The sequence below is a fragment of the Rattus rattus genome, chromosome 15 (genome assembly GCF_011064425.1).
Source record: "Rattus rattus isolate New Zealand chromosome 15, Rrattus_CSIRO_v1, whole genome shotgun sequence".
Lineage (NCBI taxonomy): Eukaryota > Metazoa > Chordata > Mammalia > Rodentia > Muridae > Rattus > Rattus rattus.
The window spans coordinates 54,224,875-54,244,897 of NC_046168.1; the positions used below are offsets into that span (position 1 = coordinate 54,224,875).

Consider the following 20,023-nt stretch of genomic DNA (forward strand, 5'->3'; position numbering starts at 1 on the left):
CTCACATGGAAGCCAGATGTAGTAAGGCACATCTGTAATCCCAGGACTTCTACAGTGTGGGTAGGAGTAGGGCTGGAGAGATGGCTCAGCAGTTAAGAGCACTGACTGCTCTTCCGGAGTTCCTGAGTTCAAATCTCAGCAATTACATGGTGGTTCACAACCATCTGTAATGGGATCTAATGCCCTCTTCTGGTGTGTCTGAAGACAGCTACAGTGTACTTATAAATAAATAAATCTTTAAAAAGGGCCAAGAAAATCCCCAAAGCGAGCCAGCTAGGCTGCTATACAGTAACAAGTAACAGAAGACCTCGTGTCAAACGTGGTGGAAGGTAGTGAGCAACACCCAAGGTAATCAACTCTCTAAACTCCACACGTGCAGAGCGGCAGGAGCCCAAACTAACTCTCTCTCTCTCTCTCTCTCTCTCTCTCTCTCTCTCTCTCATACACACACACGCACACACGCACCATACACCATACACACACACACACCACACCACACATATATACACCACACACATACACAGACACCACACCACACACACCATATACCACACATACACACACCACACATACACACACTACACACATACACAGACACCACACCACACACACCATATACCACACATACACACACCACACATACACACACTACACACATACACAGACACCATATTGCATATACCATACATACCACACAGACCACACACACATACACCACACACACACCACATACATATTACATATACCATACGTGTGTGCACACACACACACATACACACACACACGGAAGTACATACATCTGAGAGGAGATGTACATTTAACACACGAATACAAATTAAATCCCAAATCATCAGAAACTTTTATTTCACTTCATGTCAAGCAGGAGAAAAAGCCATAAAATTAATATTATTTTACACTCATGAAACACGCTTACATCAGTTATGCTGATTGATAGAAAATACAGATCATTGAAGGCCAACAATAAATAATATACTTAAAAACAGAATCTTCTATGTGCAATAGACAACTTCCTGAGGTTATCCAGTTTGGGGAAGTCGATGGACCTTTGCAAACCTGAGTTCCTCAAAAACGATGCCCAACTGGTGCAAATCCCCTGCCATGCTGCGAGGCTGCCACAGCCGGGCACATCTTAGATTGAAGCTGAGAAATAACTGATCTCTGTGTGGGGAAGGGGTTCTCACTGTGTATCCAGGCCGATCTCAGACTCACCAGCCTCCTGCCTCAGCCTCCCGCATGCTGAGATTACCAGGCCCAGGGTTCAATCTTATTTAAATCAATTTGTCCAACGTCCTGGGGAAGGACAGGAATGTGATTGTCCTTTGCTGTGGCACAGACATTTACAACATGCCAATGAGAAGCAATACTAAAAACTCTGTCCTAAGTGTCCACGTTCTTGGGTGTAAAATGCCATATACACATGACCTCCCTGCTGTGAGAATGCCTCTTTGTTAAGATTTATTTATTTCATGTGTGTGAGTCACTGTAGCTGTCTTCGGACACCAGAAGAGGGCATCAGATCTCATTACAGATGGTTGTGAGACACCACGTGGTTGCTGGGAATCGAACTCAGGCCCTCTGGAAGAGCAGTCAGCGCTCTTAACCACTGAGCCATGCCTCTTTAAATGTTCCAGAGCACAGCAGGAGGAGACTTTCTGTAAATATTTGAGATTGAATAGGGGCTTTAAAAATCCTAAATCCTCTTGAGGAATTGTTAAATTAACATATTTTTGAATCTATTTTTTTTTCAACTTTCCTATCTCAGAATCAGTCTACAGACTGCCACAAACGTAATCGGCAGCCCCATCATACCTTCCTAGAAACGGACAAGAGGGCACTTTACAATCCAGGGCCTCACAGATTAAAAGATCTCTGTGCATGTGTCTGTGTCTGTGGTTTATTCAGTACGCTGCATTTTTTTATAAAAATAATTCTGACATTTAAATTCTAGTCATTTTACTGGCTGAAAAAATGTTAGCCAAATATCCTTTTTAAATGTGTTTGTGTGTCTGTGTGAGTGTATGTGTATGTATGTGTGTGTGCGAGTGTGTGTGTGGGTATGTGTCTGTGTGTCTTTGTGTTTGCCTGTGTGTTTGTGTGTGTGTGTATGTGTGTGTGTGTGTGTATGTGTGTGTGTGTGTGTGTGTGTGTGTATGTGTGTGGTGTGGGTATGTGTCTGGGCAGGGGTTGTCTGCACCTGCACATGTCAATCACTGCCATGCACACATGAGGAGGCCAGGCACCAATATGGAGCAGGTCATCCGCTTGCTCCTTTATGTGGGTTCCAGGGATGGAGCTCAGGTCACCATGCTGGCCCAGCATCTTCACTCCTCACTCAGTCTGCATGAGCATGGCAGCCCCACAAAGGGCTAGAACAGCACTGTGCCAGAAAGTTGTGCCCTAGGAGGGGTTCTGTCGTTGGCTGTCGGGATTGTAAGGAAACTGATCTCCTCACACTGCTGGATCTGTGAAAGGAGCGAGTCCAGTCAGATGCTTCTTCCTCTTCCAGCTAAGAACAAAGGCAATTTTAAACAGCACACCATGGAGGGAGGGGCCCTCTGTCCACAGCCCTCCTTCCCACAGCCCAAGTTGCTTCTTTGGAAACCGGCACCATCCTCTGCAGCCCTGCTCAAGCCAACACTCAGAATCCAGAGTGGCTTTGCTTCCCCGACAGAAAACACTCACAACCTTAGTAGCTAGCCAGGAAATAATAATTCTTCCTTCTGGAACAGTATGTAAACTCTCCGAGGGGAGAAAGAAAAAGGACTCTGCAGAACTCTACTCAGCTAGGTTGAGTCGACTATAAATTTAAAATATCAAAAAAGAATTTTTTTTGATAATGGTTCACATCAAAGTCTTCATGATTGATGAGATTTGGTTATGGATTATGCTGCTCCCGGGGCCTCTCTTCATGTCACAGAAGCAGTAGCTGAGAAAAGCTTTCTTTTCTGAAAGAAAACAGCACAGACATTTCATCTGAATGACCTATTCATACCAACTTAGGAGTGTGTTTGGTCAAAGAAAACAGCGAGCAGAGAGTCGCCACGGGAGGTCTTCATGGTAATACCCCGTGCACTGATACTTTTGATGCACGTGTTTTAAATTAAAAAAATTATATAATCTGCGTTTACTAAGCATGTTAGAGTTAAAAACAGAAATAAAACCTAAGATCAACAACTACTGAACAAGTTACTAATGCCTAATTCTCCTGGGAAATTCAACCCCTAAGGTACGTTCAAATATGTGAAGAGTGTAATAACTGAATTAAATAAACCAGGATCCTTTCCTTAAAATTCTCTGAAACTGAGGCTGGAGAGATGACCCAGTGGATAAGAGAACTCGTGACTCTTCCATAAGACCTAAGTTCAACACCCGTCTCAGGCAGTTAACAGCTGCCTGTCATTCCAGCTTCAGGAGACCCAACACTCTCTCCTGGCCTCTGCAGGCAACTGCACACATGTGGCAGATGGAGAGGGAGGGAGGGAAGGAGGGAGGGAGGAAAAGGAGAGAGAGAGAGAGAGAGAGAGAGAGGGGGGGGGAGAGAGAGAGAGAGAGAGAGAGAACTTTTAAAATTCTCTGAAATTGTGACAATCATCTATGAGCAAGCTGAGCCTCTATTCATTGACCTTGGTGCAGACATTAAAATTATACAGTTTGAGAGAGACTGCTCATTAAATATAGAGGCATTAACCTCTCGAGTTCACACATCAGATTCCTGGATACAGGGGAACCTGAGATCTACGTCAAATGCTGGTCTCAAGCTTGTAGCATTGGGCTTTATCAAGATGTGAGCAGGAAACAAAGAAGTAAAATGTGTATTTATATAAATATATATAATTTATTTAATAAGCTCTTGGGGCTGCCAGTGCTTGGTCCCACAGCTGTCGTCTCTGCTATGATCCAGAGAGTAGACTTGCTGATGGGTGATTCACTATGTCCCTGCTTTGTCCCTGAGAGAGAGACACATGAAGAAGATATTATGACCAGTTGTAAAGACTACAATTTATAATATATCATATTCACACCTATCTAGAGGGTGGAAAATTCTACATCTTCAGTGTCCATCTCTTTTATAGCAAAGTTACTCACATCTTAAACATATTTATGAAGCAACGCAAGGCCTTATATTTCATATAAATTGATACCAGATAATTATTCTATTTAATTGAGACAACTTGGCTCCAGTCCTATGAAGCTAACTGGGGAAAAGCCAGCAAGTAGGTGGTGAGGACCTGAAGCGATGTTTGATCTGCTAATCTCCCAGTGCTATCTGCTGAGTAGAACACAAGACTTAACAAATAGCCAGAGAGCAGGGGTGGGCGGAAAACCTGTTTTGTTTCCTAAGTGACAGTAATGTCATCGATACCAGGAAGAGCTGAAGTGACACTTTTCCAGGTCTGCCATGACATGACTTCCTGCATCCAGCCACCCACTCTCCCTGTCACTCCCAGAAGGACCCAAGATCAGAAAACAAAATGCATATGACCCAACTCGTCCATATAGTTTTGACCAAAGAAGTAAGACCTGTCTTACTACAGACAGATGAGAAACCCTAAGGCCCAGCAGAAATGAATTTTTTTTTTCTTGAGGATAGGTCCTCCCCCCTTTTCCTTCGATGCTGTACTCCCTATGGAGTTACATGCCAGGCTCTGCCTGCCTGGACAAAATTACAATGTACAGCGTTTCCTTCAGTGCTGCTTTTGGCTTCTGAGGCATTTTGCACATTGTGGCTGCGTGCCCAGAGAACACTTGGTGGTCACCTTTGCAGCTATGGTTGGGTAGTAATGTTGAATCCTCCAAGAATCCTTGTGATTTCCTAGTTCAGATGACAACCTGTGACCTGGCACATAATGACCCCTCTGGTCCCCTTCTGTTTGGAGACTGTGATGGGGCATTTACAGGGTTTCCACTGATTTCTCCTCTTCAGGAAATAAGGACAACATTTACAGACTGAGAATAGTGTATGTGTGTGTGTGTGTGTGTGTGTGTGTATTGTGTGAGCATGTGTGCATGTGTGTGTGTGTATGCATGTATGCTGTGTGTGTATATGTGTGTGCATGAGTGTGTGTGCATGCATGTGTGTGTGTATTGTGCCTGTGCATGCGTGTGTGTGTGTATGTGTGTGTGTGTGTAGTGCATTTGCATGTGTGTGTATGTGTGTATGTGTGTGCGTATGTTGTGCCTGTGTGTGTGTGTGTGGTTGCACGTGTGTGTATGTGTGTATATGTGGATGTATATTGTATGTGCATGTGTGTATGTGTATATGCATGTATGCTGTGTGTGTATGTGTGTGTGCATGAGTGTGTGTGCATGCATGTGTGTGTGTATTGTGCCTGTGCATGCGTGTGTGTGTATGTGTGTGTGTGTGTGGAGTGCATTTGCATGTGTGTGTATGTGTGTATGTGTGTGCGTATGTTGTGCCTGTGTGTGTGTGTGTGGTTGCACGTGTGTGTATGTGTGTATATGTGTATGTATATTGTGTGTGCATGTGTGTATGTGTATATGCATGTATGCTGTGTGTGTATGTGTGTGCGCATGAGTGTGTGTGCATGCATGTGTGTGTGTGCATGCATGTGTTGTGTGTGTGTGTGTGTGTGTGTGTGTGAGCTTCCAAAGATGCTCACGTGTAGCTGTATAAAAGCTACAAAAAGGACTGAGCAGGTTTAGAGAGCTGTAAAATTGTGAAAACCAAAGGGGAAGTGTCCTCTCCCCAATAGGCTTCCTTCCAGTCAGCCTGCAGTTGCAGGCTCTAGAGGCAAGCCTGAGGGAGCCTGATGCAAGACCTGGCCTTGGTGGTGCTCAGATCTGGAGGCTCCTGAAATCAAATCACCCAGAGAGCAACAGGATGCCAGGAAGACTGAAGACTCTTACCACCTCTGATGTCACTGATAGAGCAAACTGTAATCTTCAACCAGAGAGTAATCAGGGTCATCTGCAGAGGGAAGGGCACAGGACAGACTTAAGCTGATCGTTCTCCTTGTTAAGACCTTAGCCCAGTGGTTCTCAACCTGGGGGGTCACCTTAGCCCAGTGGTTCTCAACCTGGGGGTCATGACCCCTGCAAGGGTCAGATATTTACATTACAATTCATAATAATAGCAATGTTATAGGTATGAAGTAGCAACAAAAAATAACCTTACAGTTGGGGAATCGCCACGACATGAGGAACTGTATTATAGGGTCTCAGCCTTAGGATATCTGAGAACCAATGCTTTCACCACTTTCAAACCAAAAGCTTTCCACTTCAAGGAAACTGCCCTTTTCTAATGATTAAATACATCAAAATACCAAGTGTGGACACCACAGCCTATGCTTAGTAGTCATGACTACAAGCCCGAGAACATTCCGGAAATCACTATTAGGACTTCTTTTTCGTTCCCGCCCACATTACACATTAGCAGCCACAGTAAAGTCGTCATCAAAAAAAATGGATAAAAACGAAGTTAAATATCATCTAAACATATCATTCCAACCGCTACCTTTTAATTTTTTAGTATTTATTTATTGTGTGTGCTCAGCACATATACAGAAGTTGAAAGATAATGAACGGGAGTCAGTCCTCTCCTTCCACCATTTGGGCGCCGTGCACTGAATTTAGGCTGCCAACCTTGAGGGCAAGCACCTTTGCCCACTGAGCCATCTTGCCGGCCCAAAAATTTTCAACAGCCATTAAGTTTTTACTGAGAGGCCAAATCAGTGTAAGTAGACCCTCCCCCTGAGTCCCCTTTGAACACAGCTACTTCAACCATTCTTGCCCGGAATGGTTCATTGTTAAGCACCCGCTAGGCATCTAATACTACGGTAAGGGAGAGGAAAAAAGACAAAATGTCCCTCTGCAAAGACGTGGTAATTAACCAAGGGAACACAACGGGCAAAGACCGCTGCTGCTGTGTGTGGTTCTCTTGGAGGTACTGCAGAGGAGACGGGAGATGGACGTGACCCGCAAACAATTCCTTTCAGGCAGTGTGCACCAGTATAAGGGCTGCCCAGTGAGTCCCTGTCTCAAAACGCAAAGCCTTCTAGTGAGATCCAAATACAATACAATCTCTTAGGAACTCAATCCTATCAGGCACGACAGCCTGCCACCATGGGCCACATGCAGCTTGGGGTAGCTTTGACCATGGCCCAACGCAAACTCAAAACCTTACTCGAAACATTGATACTATTTTTGACAGAGCCAGGTCTCGGGGTCAACAAGTCTGACACACCTGGTTCTTTTTTGGTTTGGTTTGGTTTGGTGTTTGTTTGCTTGCCGGCTGGCTTTTTGCAAAACAGAGTTTCTCTGTGTAGCCCTGACTGTCCTGGAACTTGCTCTGTAGACCAGGCTGGCCTCGAACTCACAGAGATCCGCCTCCTGAGTGCAGGGATTAAAGGGATGTGCCACCACGGGCGCGGCTATGCCTGGCTGTTCTTTTCATATTGTAGCTAGTCGATCTTAAAGAACACCCGACCTCAAAGTCACAAGAGGCTCTTCCCGTGGCATACCTGGTATACGCTTAGGAACTGGGAGAGGTCCTCTCCTGTAAGAGATGAAAATCAGAGTCTTTCAGGTGAGCTCTAATTATTTTTGTAACTCCCTACTGCGTGCTACAGACGTATCATGCTGTAATCACCTGGTTCCTATCCTAGAGAGGCAGAAGGCTCAGATGAGGCAAAGGACTTGCAGCTCTGACCTGCAGAAACCCAGAGGGCATAAGGATGCCCAGGAGTAAAGAGTGCAGAGCTCTGCCCAGGGCCTGCTAGCAGGATCTTCATCTCAGATGATGGAAGAAGATTTCCTGGTCTCCCGGAATGTCAAAATCTTCGTACATACAGTGAGAGAAAGCTCTACCTCACAATGAGAGTTAAGTCAGCTAATGGTCCTTCCTGTTGACGGTATGCTCTGTTCTCTCTCTCAAACACTTTCTGCTCTTCCTAAGGCTAGATGGACAACTCAAGAGATGAGACTCTACCCCCTACCCACCACCCCCAACCCCGACACTGTGTGAAAAAGAAGTTCCTTTCCCCTACAGACCCTTTATATTAGGAGCAACACCTTTTCCATGCAATGGACCCGGTCAATTAAAAATAGATGGCAATGTCCTAGGTCACTGATAGTACAGGCATTTATTAAAATATTTTTTTTTCTTCACATGAAAAGCAGCTCGTTATTACCTTGCCGGATTGGGCCCTGCAGTCTTTGCTGGTGGGGCTGCATTCCGCTGAGGAGAGTAGAAATTCTCATACATGATGGGTGCTAAGACACAAGACGTCAGACACGTGTTAAGGCTGGGCTGTCACGCAGTTGGTAGAGCACTTGCCTAGCATGCCCAGGGCCCTGGGTTCATTGCCTGGCGCTACCTAAGACAGGCTGGGGTGCACGTGCCTGTCCCTGGGCCTGTCCCTTGGGGGATGGAGGCAAAAAGACCCGGAATCAGTGCCATCCTCAGTTAAATATCAAGTTTAAGGCTAGCCTAGAATACATGAGACCCTGTCTTGAAAGAAAGGGGGTGAGAGGAGGAAGGAAAGGAAAGGAAAGGAGAGGAGAGGAGAGGAGAGGAGAGGAGAGGAGAGGACAGGACAGGACAGGAAAGGACAGGAAAGGACAGGAAAGGACAGGAAAGGACAGGAAAGGACAGGAAAGGACAGGAAAGGACAGGAATGGAAAAAATAGAGGCGAGATGAGGGGAGGGGAAAGGAGGAAAGGGAAACATAGGGGAAGGAGGGACAGAGGGAAAAGGAAAGCAAGGGAGAGAAGGAAAAAGGTAGGGAGATCTAGAATGGTCCCCAGGAGCCCATGTGTATTAGAGACTCTGTCCCCAGCTTAGCAGCAAAGGAAGGTGATAGAACGTTTAAGAAGTATCACACAGTATGACCACATCAGAAGAGGTCATTGGAGGCATGCCCTGGTCTCTTCCTCTTTCACATCCTGGCTGTAAAATGAACAGTCTGCTCCGCCACTCTACCACAGTGTGCTGCCTCACTACAGCCTCAAAAGTAACGGCTTCAACGGTTGTACGGGAGCCTCGGAAACGGGCCAAAATACACCTTCCTCTCACAGGCTGATATAGGAGTATTTGTTACAGCAGCAGAAGTCATAGAGACAGTTCCTGTGTCACAGGACAAGAAAGGCTGACACTGCTACGTAACCGTCCCTCACACCATGCCGCCCGGGTCACCTGGGGGAACCTGTCCGGTTTTCCGCTGGTTCACAAAATACTGGATGTCCTTCTCGATGCTGCACGTTTCTAAACTCTTCCGGACTTGCTCATACATCTGATAGGAAACAAGCAAGAAGAAGCTTTATGTAGACGTCTATTGACAATATTACGGCTCCACTCTATGTGAGAGGAACTTTCACAAACAGTTGACTGTTTCCCAGCTTTTGTTCTGAAAATAAAAACACTCCCAAGACTTTTTTTTAAGTACTGTTGGAACTAAGAAACTATATGCCAAGTCCCATGGTTTAATTCCCATGGCCAAGTCCCAGTGCCAAACACAGATGCTAACACAAGTGCTTACCCTGAGGCTAAGTTCTTCCCTTCGGTTCAACAGTTTTTCTGGACATCTGACCTTTCTTCTAACGTCAGTGTCTCTTATGAATGATCTAGCAAGGACTAAGATAACCTGGTCTGATGTCTTTGCTATCTGGGGGCCCAGTTACCCTGACTGTGCACAGGTTAATTCTGGCTAAGCGCCATGATGATACTGTAGCAAATTCTCACCCTGGAGTGGATGAACCAGCCCGGGCACGGCTCAGTCTGCTGATGCTTGGTACAGGGCTGGGTGACAGCATTCCGCCCTGAGGACTCTTTGGGATTCACATTCTTCTGTCTTCCACACATCCAACTGGGTCTGGGTTTTATTACCTGCTCTCTACTCCTAACTCTGTTTCTTAATTAGCGTCACGGTGGTAAAAATGAACCGGGAGCCACACAGGCAATAGCAATGTTTGAGTCGCTATCTCTCTGTACCTCAGTGGAAGCAGGGAAGGGGGAGAGGGAGAACTATGAAACGTTTATGATTCTTTCTGCTCTGATGATCCTAACATGCGAAACCCAACATTCCGAGAGTGCCTCTGACTTACTTCATCGTTTGTGACACACTGTTGTGACAGCTGGTTCACATGTAACCACAATGCATTTCGGAAGAAGTTGATTCTTTCACATTCTTGGGCCTCGAACACCTACAGAAAAACAGGTATACATACAGGCATATATCAAGAAGGGGCATCTATTTAGACTGGCTATGGGGATGGAGAGATGGCTCGGCGGTTAAGAGCATTGACTGCTCTTCCAGAGGTCCTGAGTTCAAATCCCAGCACCCACATGGTGGCTCACAACTATCTCTAATGAGAGAGATCCAAAGCCCCCTCCTGAAGTGTCTGAAGAAAGCAACAGTGTACTCACATACATAAAATAAATAAATAAATCTTTAGACTGGCTATGACTTAAACAAACAGCCTATATTGAGAGAGGAGAAAGCAGGTGTAAAGAAGTAACCTTTAGCCTGATACAGGAAAAAATATGGCTGGGACTGGGGACATATCTTAATGATCAACATGTACAAGTATGAAGTCCTAAGCCTGACTTCCAGGACATGGGGGCGGGGGGGGGGCACACTGACACATGGACACACACACACAAACACAGACATACAGACACACACAGACACAGACTCACACAGATACACACACAAAGGCACACAGACGCACACACAGATATATACACACTCACACACTGATACAGATGCAGAGACTCACACAAGACACACACATAGAGACACACAGAGATACACACTCAGAGAGGCCTGAGGCAGGGAGACAGACAGGCACAAGGACAGAAAAAGTGAGTTTGCTCCTGACCAAAAGGGGAGGAGATTGTGTCAAGGGTGTAGAGAAAGGGTCAGCTGTGCAGCATAAGGCCTGGACAGGGCAGGAAACAGCTCAGCTCCTCTTTCCACTTTAAGGAGGGCTATGATTCACAGAGACTGCTGGCTGCCACCCTGGGAGTTCCTGACTCCAGAGGCCTGGAGTGGGCTGAGAATCCACACTTCTACTCAGTCCTTGGATAGTGCTGATTCTACTGGGACACTGTTAAAAACTGGTGTCAGAAAGTTGAGGAACTTTCTAGCTTGTATCTTTTGTTTCCTCTTGAAAATAATGGAGGCCTGTGTACTCTCCTGAGAGGCCAGCAAGTACAGACAAGACTCTCGGGGAAATTACAATGCTTAGCCTACCATTAACTGATGTAGCCGTCTCATGTCTGGGCTAACCAAATATTAGACTAAACCTCTGGACTGAGCTGGACAGTGAGGTCAGGATGGGGAGGAGGAGGCAAAAAGATGAAGAGGAGAGGAAATTATTCCGATCCCTTCCGTTCTTCACTTCAGTGCTCGATTTCCAACTCCCTCCTCATGCTCAGTGACTGAATGAAACACAATGTGCTAAATTCCTTCTCGGGTTCTAGAAGGAAGACGTGCCCCATCCCGAGCTGCTTCCGGTCCCGGGCACCTACCTCGCAGGCCTTAATGTGTTCACTCTGCCAGTCTTCTCGGACCTTCTCCAGCATGTTGATGTGCAGCATGTACGCTTTGTCTGTGGTGGGGGACGGGGAGCTAGATTGAGGATCTGGACGGGCTTGTTACATTGTTACATTGTAGCTGTTCCTTTCCGGTGCCTGTTACTCCTACAGACTCAGAGTAATGTAAACAGCCCCCAACCAACCGTCCCCATCTGCCAGAGCATGTCCCCTCTCACCTGAGTCCTCTACTGCAGTCTTCGAAGTGGCCAGTTTCACGAAAAGCTGTGAGGACCAAAACCAGAAAGAGATTAGGAAAGCTCATCCCCGCTTCCACGAACAAACACAGGTAAAAGCAACAATGGAGAGGTAAGGTCTGGCCTCAGTCCTCAGAAGCAAGTCTCTATTCTTCAAGCTTCTCATCAGAAAACAGGTATCTGGGCTGGAGAGGTAGCTCAGTGGTTCAGAGCACTCAGTGACTGCTCTTCCAGAGGTCCTGAGTTCAAATCCCAGCAACCACATGGTGGTCCACAACCATCTGTAATGGGATCCGATGCCCTCTTCTGGTGTGTCTGAAGACAGCTACAGTGTACTCATATATAATAAATAAATAAATCTTTTTTAAAAAGAAAGAAAACAGATATCCTATGTCTTCCTAGAGATGTATCTCTTGCCCTCAAGCTATGGTTATTATATTCAGATTATGTTATTAAATTCATTTTAAGTTTTATTTTATTGTTTTGTGTATGTATGAGTGTTTTGCTTCCATGTATGTCCATGTACTACATTCTTGCTTGGTTCCTGCAGAGGTCAAAGAGGGTGTTGTTCACCGGGGGACTGGGATTATAGATGTTTGTGAACTGCCTTGTCGGTGCTGGGAATCGAATTCAGGTCCTCTGCAAGAGCAGTCAGTACTCTTAACTGCTGAGCCATCACTGCAGCCATAGTATTGAATTTATCATTTAATTTATTAATAATGTTATTCCAGTTGTATTATTAGATGTATAATTCTTGCCCTCAGGAAGCAGCAGTCAGTAAAGAATGTAGGGGCTGAGTTTTGAAGACATTAAAAAAAAGAAATAATAAAAAACAAAAAAATCAACCCTCCCGAAAATTCCACAGTTTCCTAAATAGTGAGCCTCTAAGGTGCTTTGCCCAACCTCAAAATGTTGCTTTTTCCTGTTCTGAAGACTAGAACTAAAGAAGCTATTTCTCAGAGACTTGGGATATAAGGTTTTTTATTTTGTTTGTTTTCATTTGTTTGGGTTTTTTGTTTTTTTTGTTTTTTTAATAATTTAAGCTTTTTGGTTTTGTTTTGTGGGATGGGTTTTCACTGTGCTGCCCAGACTGGCACTAAACTCATGTCTCTCCTGCCTCAGCCTTCTGAGAACTAGAGCGTCCTGCATGTACATCCCACCCGACCCCGAGCTGGCTTTAAGCTGACACGAGGGAATCTCTGACTCTTCCGGTTCTGGGCCGTGCTGCGTACCTTTTCTTGTTGTCGTTGGTTGGCCATATTGGCACTGCGGTGGACAGCCTGCTCCGCCTCATCCTTGTCCCGGCACTTCTGCTCGTAATTCTTCTTGGCCTTTGTGTAAACAGAGGATGGGGACAGGTGAGCAGGGTGTAAGGTCTGAAAGGCTGACCCAGACCCCACGCCAGCCACGCCCACCAACCGAGCTCTGATTGGTGCTGGAGTCTCCGCTGGCCATCAGGCTCTCAGAGGAAAGGTTCCTGCATCAGTGCCTTTGAGCAGTCACCCCAGTTCTCACCCTTTTCCAAACTATTCGTGGAGTTGTCCCCAGACAAAGAGAATAAAAAGCTGCCATTTCTGCCTGGACGCACATGAGCTCTAACGACTAAGAAATGTGATTTGAAATATATATGACTGATTTTTATAATTTCTCTTTATCCTTGACCTAATTATACAGTACAATACGATCGTATCCAACCCATGTATATAACTTCTAAGATGTGTAACTCGACATTTATGTAACACCCGGAATCCTTAGAATCTATGCGCACACCTGGTCACAGGAGCCCAACTTCTTCTCATTCTAAACAGGCAACAGCTTTCTAGAGTCCCCAGCCGCTGCCATGCATGGGGGCGGGGATTGCACACCAATGCCATCCATTATTCCATTCACTTTAGTATGTTCGTGTTTGTTTGTTTTGGTTTGTTTGTTTGGAGACAAGGTTTCTCTGTGTAACAGAGCTCTGGCTGTCCTGGGCTCACCCTGTAGTCCAGGCTAGCCTCGGACTCACAGAAATCTACCTGCCTCTTCCTCCCAAGTGCTGGGATTAAAGGCATGCACCACCGCGCCTGGCCCCAAGTTTCTTTTTTAAAGACTTCTGTTTTACAGAGTTTAAAGTAGCCAATGGCTTATCTTATGTCAGTTTTACAACCCGGATTATGGGATCACTTCATAAACTCTAATATTTATGGGATCACTTCATAGACTCTAATAAAGCTATGAATCAAACAACTGGTGAATAAATAAATATGACAGTTAAATTTGACCAAGAATGTCCTGTCCTAACTGGAGACATGCCTCAGACACTAGAGGTTAAGCTCCCAATCAAAAACACAAGTCTTTCCTTAGTTTGCTTCCTCTGTGGTTGCCCATTAAACAGGGATCAAGTGTGAGAACCAGAGTGCAGAGGTTCAAATCCTAGTCTCCCCGTTATCTATGATGTTTTAAAATAAATTACTTAGTATCTCTGTGTCTTTGATTCCCCACCTATAAAGGAAAGATTCTTATATTATACATATAGGATAATTTATCTTCAAAGGCATATGAAAACAAGATAAAATATAAACTGTACTTTGACAACTAGTACACGTTGACGTGAAATTAAACCCATAAAACTGATAAAATTCAATAGTCGATGATCTCCAAAGGATGATGGCTCCTTTGAAGAGACAGACAGTCTGTGTCCCTGTTATACACACTTCCCTACGGTTCTCATAGTTAAGTTTCCACAATTAAATTAGAGTTAGCTTTCCAGAGGCTTCCACAGCGGGCTATGTGTTAAATGGTTATCACATAATGTTCTATGTGTGGAAATAGTAAGTTCCTGGTTTTCGTAATTATAAAAACACATGACAATCATTCCAAGAGACCCATGTAACAATTCCTTTTTACAAAGTATCTCGAAGCCATTTCTCTCTGCTGAGCATGACCATTTTTGTTCTTTGTGGTTCTGAGGATGGACCTTAGACCCCTGCACTGCTAGGGAAGCAACTCCACAATTGGCACATCTAAGCCCTTGGTTTTCTGAGACACGGTCTCACTATGAAGTTCAGGCTGCCTTTGGACTCCCTATGTAAACCAGGCTGGCCTCGAACTCATGATCCTACTGGCTCTGACTCCTGAGTTGCTGGGATTACATATATGGACCACCATACTGGATTTGGTTTCGTTTTATTTTCTTGTTAGTTGATTGGTTAATTTTTATGACACTGGTCTTTCTATATAGTCCTGGCTGATCTGCAATTCACTCTGTAGACCAGGCTGGCCTCCCACACACAGAGATCCTCCTGCCTCTGTCTCCCATGTGTAAGGATTAAAGGGATGTGCCACTCTACCCAGCTTATAACAATTTTAATGGCTGTAAATCACATATACATAGTTAATTCATCTTATGCATGAACACAGCTACAAAATATATCATACTCTGTGCTATAGTGTTTTAGCATATAGTATATGCTATTTCTATACCTAAAACTTTATCAGTTTCCTTTTCTTTAGACACAATGTATCGCCAGAGGGCCGGCGAGCCAGGCACTCGGGCCCGGGTCCCATGGGCACCCAGAGGGGGCTCTCGACACACCACCCCGACTGCCGCCTCGGGAAGCGCCGGCGGCCGGAGGGTACAGGATCAATTCATAGACGTGTGATTATCTGCCAAAACTATGTATAGCCGGGCTGGCAAGATGCCTCAGTAGGGAAAGGCACTTGGTGCAAACCAAACAACTGGAGTTTGATTCTTGGAGCCTACATAGTGGAAAGAGAGACCTAACTCCTGGAAACTTTCCTTTGATCTCCACATGCACACCATGCTCTGTGCACAGTACTGTGTGTAATGAAAGGAAGATAAATATAAAATAATCAATTTCTAAAGGCATGTATATCAGACTTTCTCTAAAATGGCGGTCCCGCTTAATTCTCCCAGAAATAATTTGAAAGTCTACATTTCCCTACCAACACCAAATACAGCCAGCGCGTTTTATCTTTCTCAGTACTCACACTAAGATGTTAGTTGTGCTGGCTAACTTGATGTCAGCTTGACACAGGCTCCCTTGAGGAGATGCCTCTGTAAGATCCAGCCGTAAGGCATTTTCTTGACCAGTGATTACTGGGGGAGGGCGCAGCCCATTGTGAGTGGTGCCAACCCTGGCACTGTTTGAGTTCCTGACCTGACTTCTTTCAATAATGAACAGGGGTGGGGAAGTGTAAGCCAAAAAAAAACCCTTTCAACTTCAACAAGCTTTGGTCATGGTGTTTTACCATAGCAAGAACGGCCCCAGTTAAGACACTAGTCTATTATCTTATTTACAACCTGTTTTTGTCCTCTCATTACTAAAGCGGCACTTAATTCATTTTCTATGTCTTCTACCTGTTTATCCATTGACTACCTCTTATTTTGTTTTTTCAAGCTGATACAAAATAGTTATCTCAAGTTATTTTATACAACAAAACTGTGACAATCGCGTCTTTTAACCCTACAAATAATGCATGAAAGCTTCCAAACACTTATATTTTGCAATCTACCAGGAATATCATTGACCCTTTAGTCCTAGGGATTGACCCTGGATCTCATGTGGCCTGCAACTGGACCTGAGCCCCAGCCCTTTTAACTGATTTGTAAAAGTGCAGCGTGCATTAGAAAGACTGAGCAGCTCCATGGTATCCAAGCCACAAATGTCCACCCCCGTTTGTGTATCATAAAAGTAGGGTCACAAGATGGCCCAGGTGGTAAAGGCTTGACAACCCGAGTTCAATCCCTGACCCACATGTGGAATGAGAGACCCCCATCCTTGCTGGTTGTTCTTGACTCCTACATGTGCATGGACACACATGCAGGAAATAAATACTGGAATATGTATAGAGTATACCATTGTTACTAAAAGTGTCTTGAATTTTAATGTTATTAAATTACTCATTTTTCTATTTTATTGTTTAATAAATTATAAGTAGTTTTTCCATGTTGCAACATATTCTTCACAACTATATATTTTTATAGATCGTTTCATTTTAGTTTTATTTTGAACTCTGTGTCTCTGCATGGTGTGCAGGTGAGCACAAGGACCTCAAGGGCAGTGCTCATGGAGGTCAGACGGCATCAAATACCCTGAGTTACAGGCAGTTATGGGCCCCAGGGACTGAACACAAGCCCTCTGCAAGAACATCCGCTCTTAACTGCTGGGCCGTCTAGCTGGTCTTTATGATTGGTTGTTATTGTTCTTGTTCTTTAGAGAGATGGACTCTCTATGTAGCCTGGGCTAACCTGGAACTTGTTGTATAGACCAGGCTGACCTTGAAATCATAGAGATCCACCTGCCTCTACCTCCCAAGTGCTGGGATTTAAGGCATGAGCCACCAGGCATGGCTCTAACTGGATTTTAAAGGCTACCCACTATATATAGCCTTTCTCCCTTTGTCAGTCACTAAACTGCTATAGTTCTCATTATTATAGCTAGTGAACAGGTTCACGTCTTTGTTCTGGCTTCTGGATGATTCCTGAAGGTAAAGTCTTAGATTCTTAGCATAATATTGTTGGAATTTTTTGGTCATATTTATGACCCAAACAATAAACCATATTAAAAAAAACAACTCAATATTTAAAAAAAAATATTGAAAGGTAAAGAACCAGCACCTGCCGGGGAGAGGCCACCTGGGTGAGGAGTTCAAGGTTATCTGTTTACCAGGCTACACGAGGCACCAGCTGCCTTGCTGAGGGACCATCACTTCAGTGGTCCTGAGGGACAGGAACTTCAGTGTCTCTTCTTCCAAGAAGTAGCAGTGGACACCACGTGGGGAACCTGAGCTTGACCTACATGATAATAATCAGGCCCCGCCCATCCTGGGTGGGAGCAGTGAGAAGTCAGAGCTTCTGGTGTGGCCAGAGGGGAAGTTGAACTCATATCCCCAGATAGCAGAAATAAGGCTCTTGCCCCACCTTGTGCTGGAGCGCAATCACAGGAAACCAGAAAAACATGACTTAAATAACCCAACGCTTTTCTAATGATACCGTAAACATACCGAATCAATTGAGTATCGCCCAAACAAAAAAATAAAAATAATAATCACATGGAATGGACAAAAGCAACCAGCAGATCCCGATAGATGTTCGAATGACCTGACTGCCATTCTATAGCCACGCGCCCAAACGATCTGAAGCAAAGCAGCACGGCAAAGCTACAGGAAAGCTAAGCAAAGAAATAGAAGATTAAAAGAGCCGAAGAGGAAATTCTCAGAACGGAAAAGCAGCTTAGAAACGCAGAAGCCCGGTGAAGGAGAGAGGCGGTGAGGCCTAAACGAACAGCCAGGAGTAAACATCGCCTAGCGTGGTCAAGAGTGGTTTTGGTATTCCCTCATGGTGGAGACCCAAAGGCAGCGGGTGGGAGGAAGGGTTTACTTTGGGTCACAGTTCATCACGGCAGAGGGTCAGGCGGAGTCCGAGGCAACCGAGTAGAGTCCATGGCAACAGAGTGGAGTCCATGGCAACCGAGTAGAGTCCATGGCAACAGAGTGGAGTCCATGGCAACAGAGTAGAGTCCATGGCAACAGAGTGGAGTCCATGGCAACAGAGTAGAGTCCATGGCAACAGAGTGGAGTCCATGGCAACAGAGTGGAGTCCATGGCAACAGAGCCTGGCACCCCTCACAGCTCAGTGCATTGGACCAGAAGCAGAGAATGGGAAACGCCCTTTATGGTTTTTTATTCAGACTCAGCCCAGACTGTAGGATGGTGTCACCATGAATCCTTAATTCAGCCTCTGGGGAATGACCTTCACAGAAAAACTCCGGAAGTAAATGTTATTAATACCGTCCTTGGTATTTTTAATCCAATCACACTGGCAAGCATAGGTAACCATCACTGAAGACAGAGAAAAGGCTGAGAGAATGTAACCGAGCCTCTGGGACCTTTTGTACAAAGAGAAGCAAGCCAGCACTCATGGACTTGGAATCCTGGGAGAGAAGACGGGCTAAAAATACACTCGAGGACATCGTAACTGGGGAGATTCCAACTTTAAAAAAAAAAAGATATAACCTACAGATTAGTGGTAACTAAACTCCAAGGGAAAGAATCCTAAAAGCACCCAAGGCATATGACTGAGCAGAAGATAAAGGAAATATCTTAAAACAGGGACATCTTATCTCAAAGAAAAAACAATCTGAGTGACATAGATTCCTTGCTAGGACAACGAGAACAAAAGGGAGAAGGGCGGTGAGGCTGAAGGGAAGGAACTGTGAAAGCACAGTCCCACCGTCCCTGACCCATTAGTCAATCCAAATGAGTGGATAAAGAAGACCTAAAACCAGGACAGCATTACAGACGAGCTTTCTCAACTCTAAATGGCATTACAGACGAGCCTTCTCAACTCTGAGGAGGAATACGATTGTGTCGTGTGCAGGAAAAGGAGTGGGGCTGGAGATCATAGTGAGCAACTTAAGGCAGAGCCAGACAAGTGTGTTTTTTCTCAAATGGATGTCTTGTGGCCTGTGTATTTCACCCCAAGAAACAAAGCAGAGAAAAAGGAATTATGGAGAGAGCTGAGAGCTCACACCACCAAGCCTTACGACCTCAGTTGGACCCCTGAGACCCACATTGTAGAAGTTGTCCTCTGACTTTCACACGTGTACTGCATGCATAGAGGACAGCTACGTGTTCTCTCTCTCTCTCTCTCTCTCTCTCTCTCTCTCTCTTACACACACACACACACACACACACACACACACACACACACACACACCTTTTTCAGTATTTATGGAGAAAAGCTGGAGAGGTTTCTCAGTGGTCAGAACGCTGGTGCTCTTCAGAGGACCCAGGTTTGAGTCCCAGCTCCCCCACAGCAGCTCATAATCGACCACCTGTAACTCCAGCTTTGGGACCCCCAACACCCTCTTCTGGTCTTCTTGCCCCTAGTCGTCTACTTATGCCCAGGAAAAAAATACTCACACACATAAAATAAAAATAATTTGATAAAGATTTATAGAGAAATCAAAATCCTCTTTAAAAATTATTTTTGAGTGTATGCTGGAGTTACAGGTGCTGTGGACAGGGAATGCATGCCACGCCGCAGAGTGCAACCGTGGGAGTCATTCCTCTCCTTCCTCCGTGTGGACCAGGGATCAAACGCGAATCACACGTCATCTATGTACACAGCAACGTGTGTCCTAAGAGAAGATTCTGTTGTCTCAGGCACTAACAGACCCATGAAAAGCTCAGACAGGAGCCACATCGACTTATCCCTAGCTTGGCAGGCATTGTTAACAAATTA

At 45.1% G+C, this 20,023-nt stretch overlaps 1 protein-coding gene across 1 annotated transcript in view; it reads right to left on the reverse strand.

Moving 5' to 3' along the window:
- Positions 1–5,884: 5,884 nt before the first annotated feature.
- Pstpip2 (proline-serine-threonine phosphatase interacting protein 2) overlaps positions 5,885–20,023 on the reverse strand; it is an 81,556-nt gene continuing 67,417 nt past the window's right edge. The window contains exons 7-14 of the mRNA XM_032885974.1: positions 13,005–13,103; positions 11,755–11,800; positions 11,513–11,592; positions 10,084–10,182; positions 9,176–9,272; positions 8,172–8,253; positions 7,503–7,537; positions 5,885–5,950 (exon numbers count right to left, since the gene is read on the reverse strand). Coding sequence (XP_032741865.1) covers positions 5,901–5,950; positions 7,503–7,537; positions 8,172–8,253; positions 9,176–9,272; positions 10,084–10,182; positions 11,513–11,592; positions 11,755–11,800; positions 13,005–13,103 — 588 coding nt within the window. The 3' untranslated portion in view covers positions 5,885–5,900. The remainder of the gene's footprint in view (positions 5,951–7,502; positions 7,538–8,171; positions 8,254–9,175; positions 9,273–10,083; positions 10,183–11,512; positions 11,593–11,754; positions 11,801–13,004; positions 13,104–20,023) is intronic.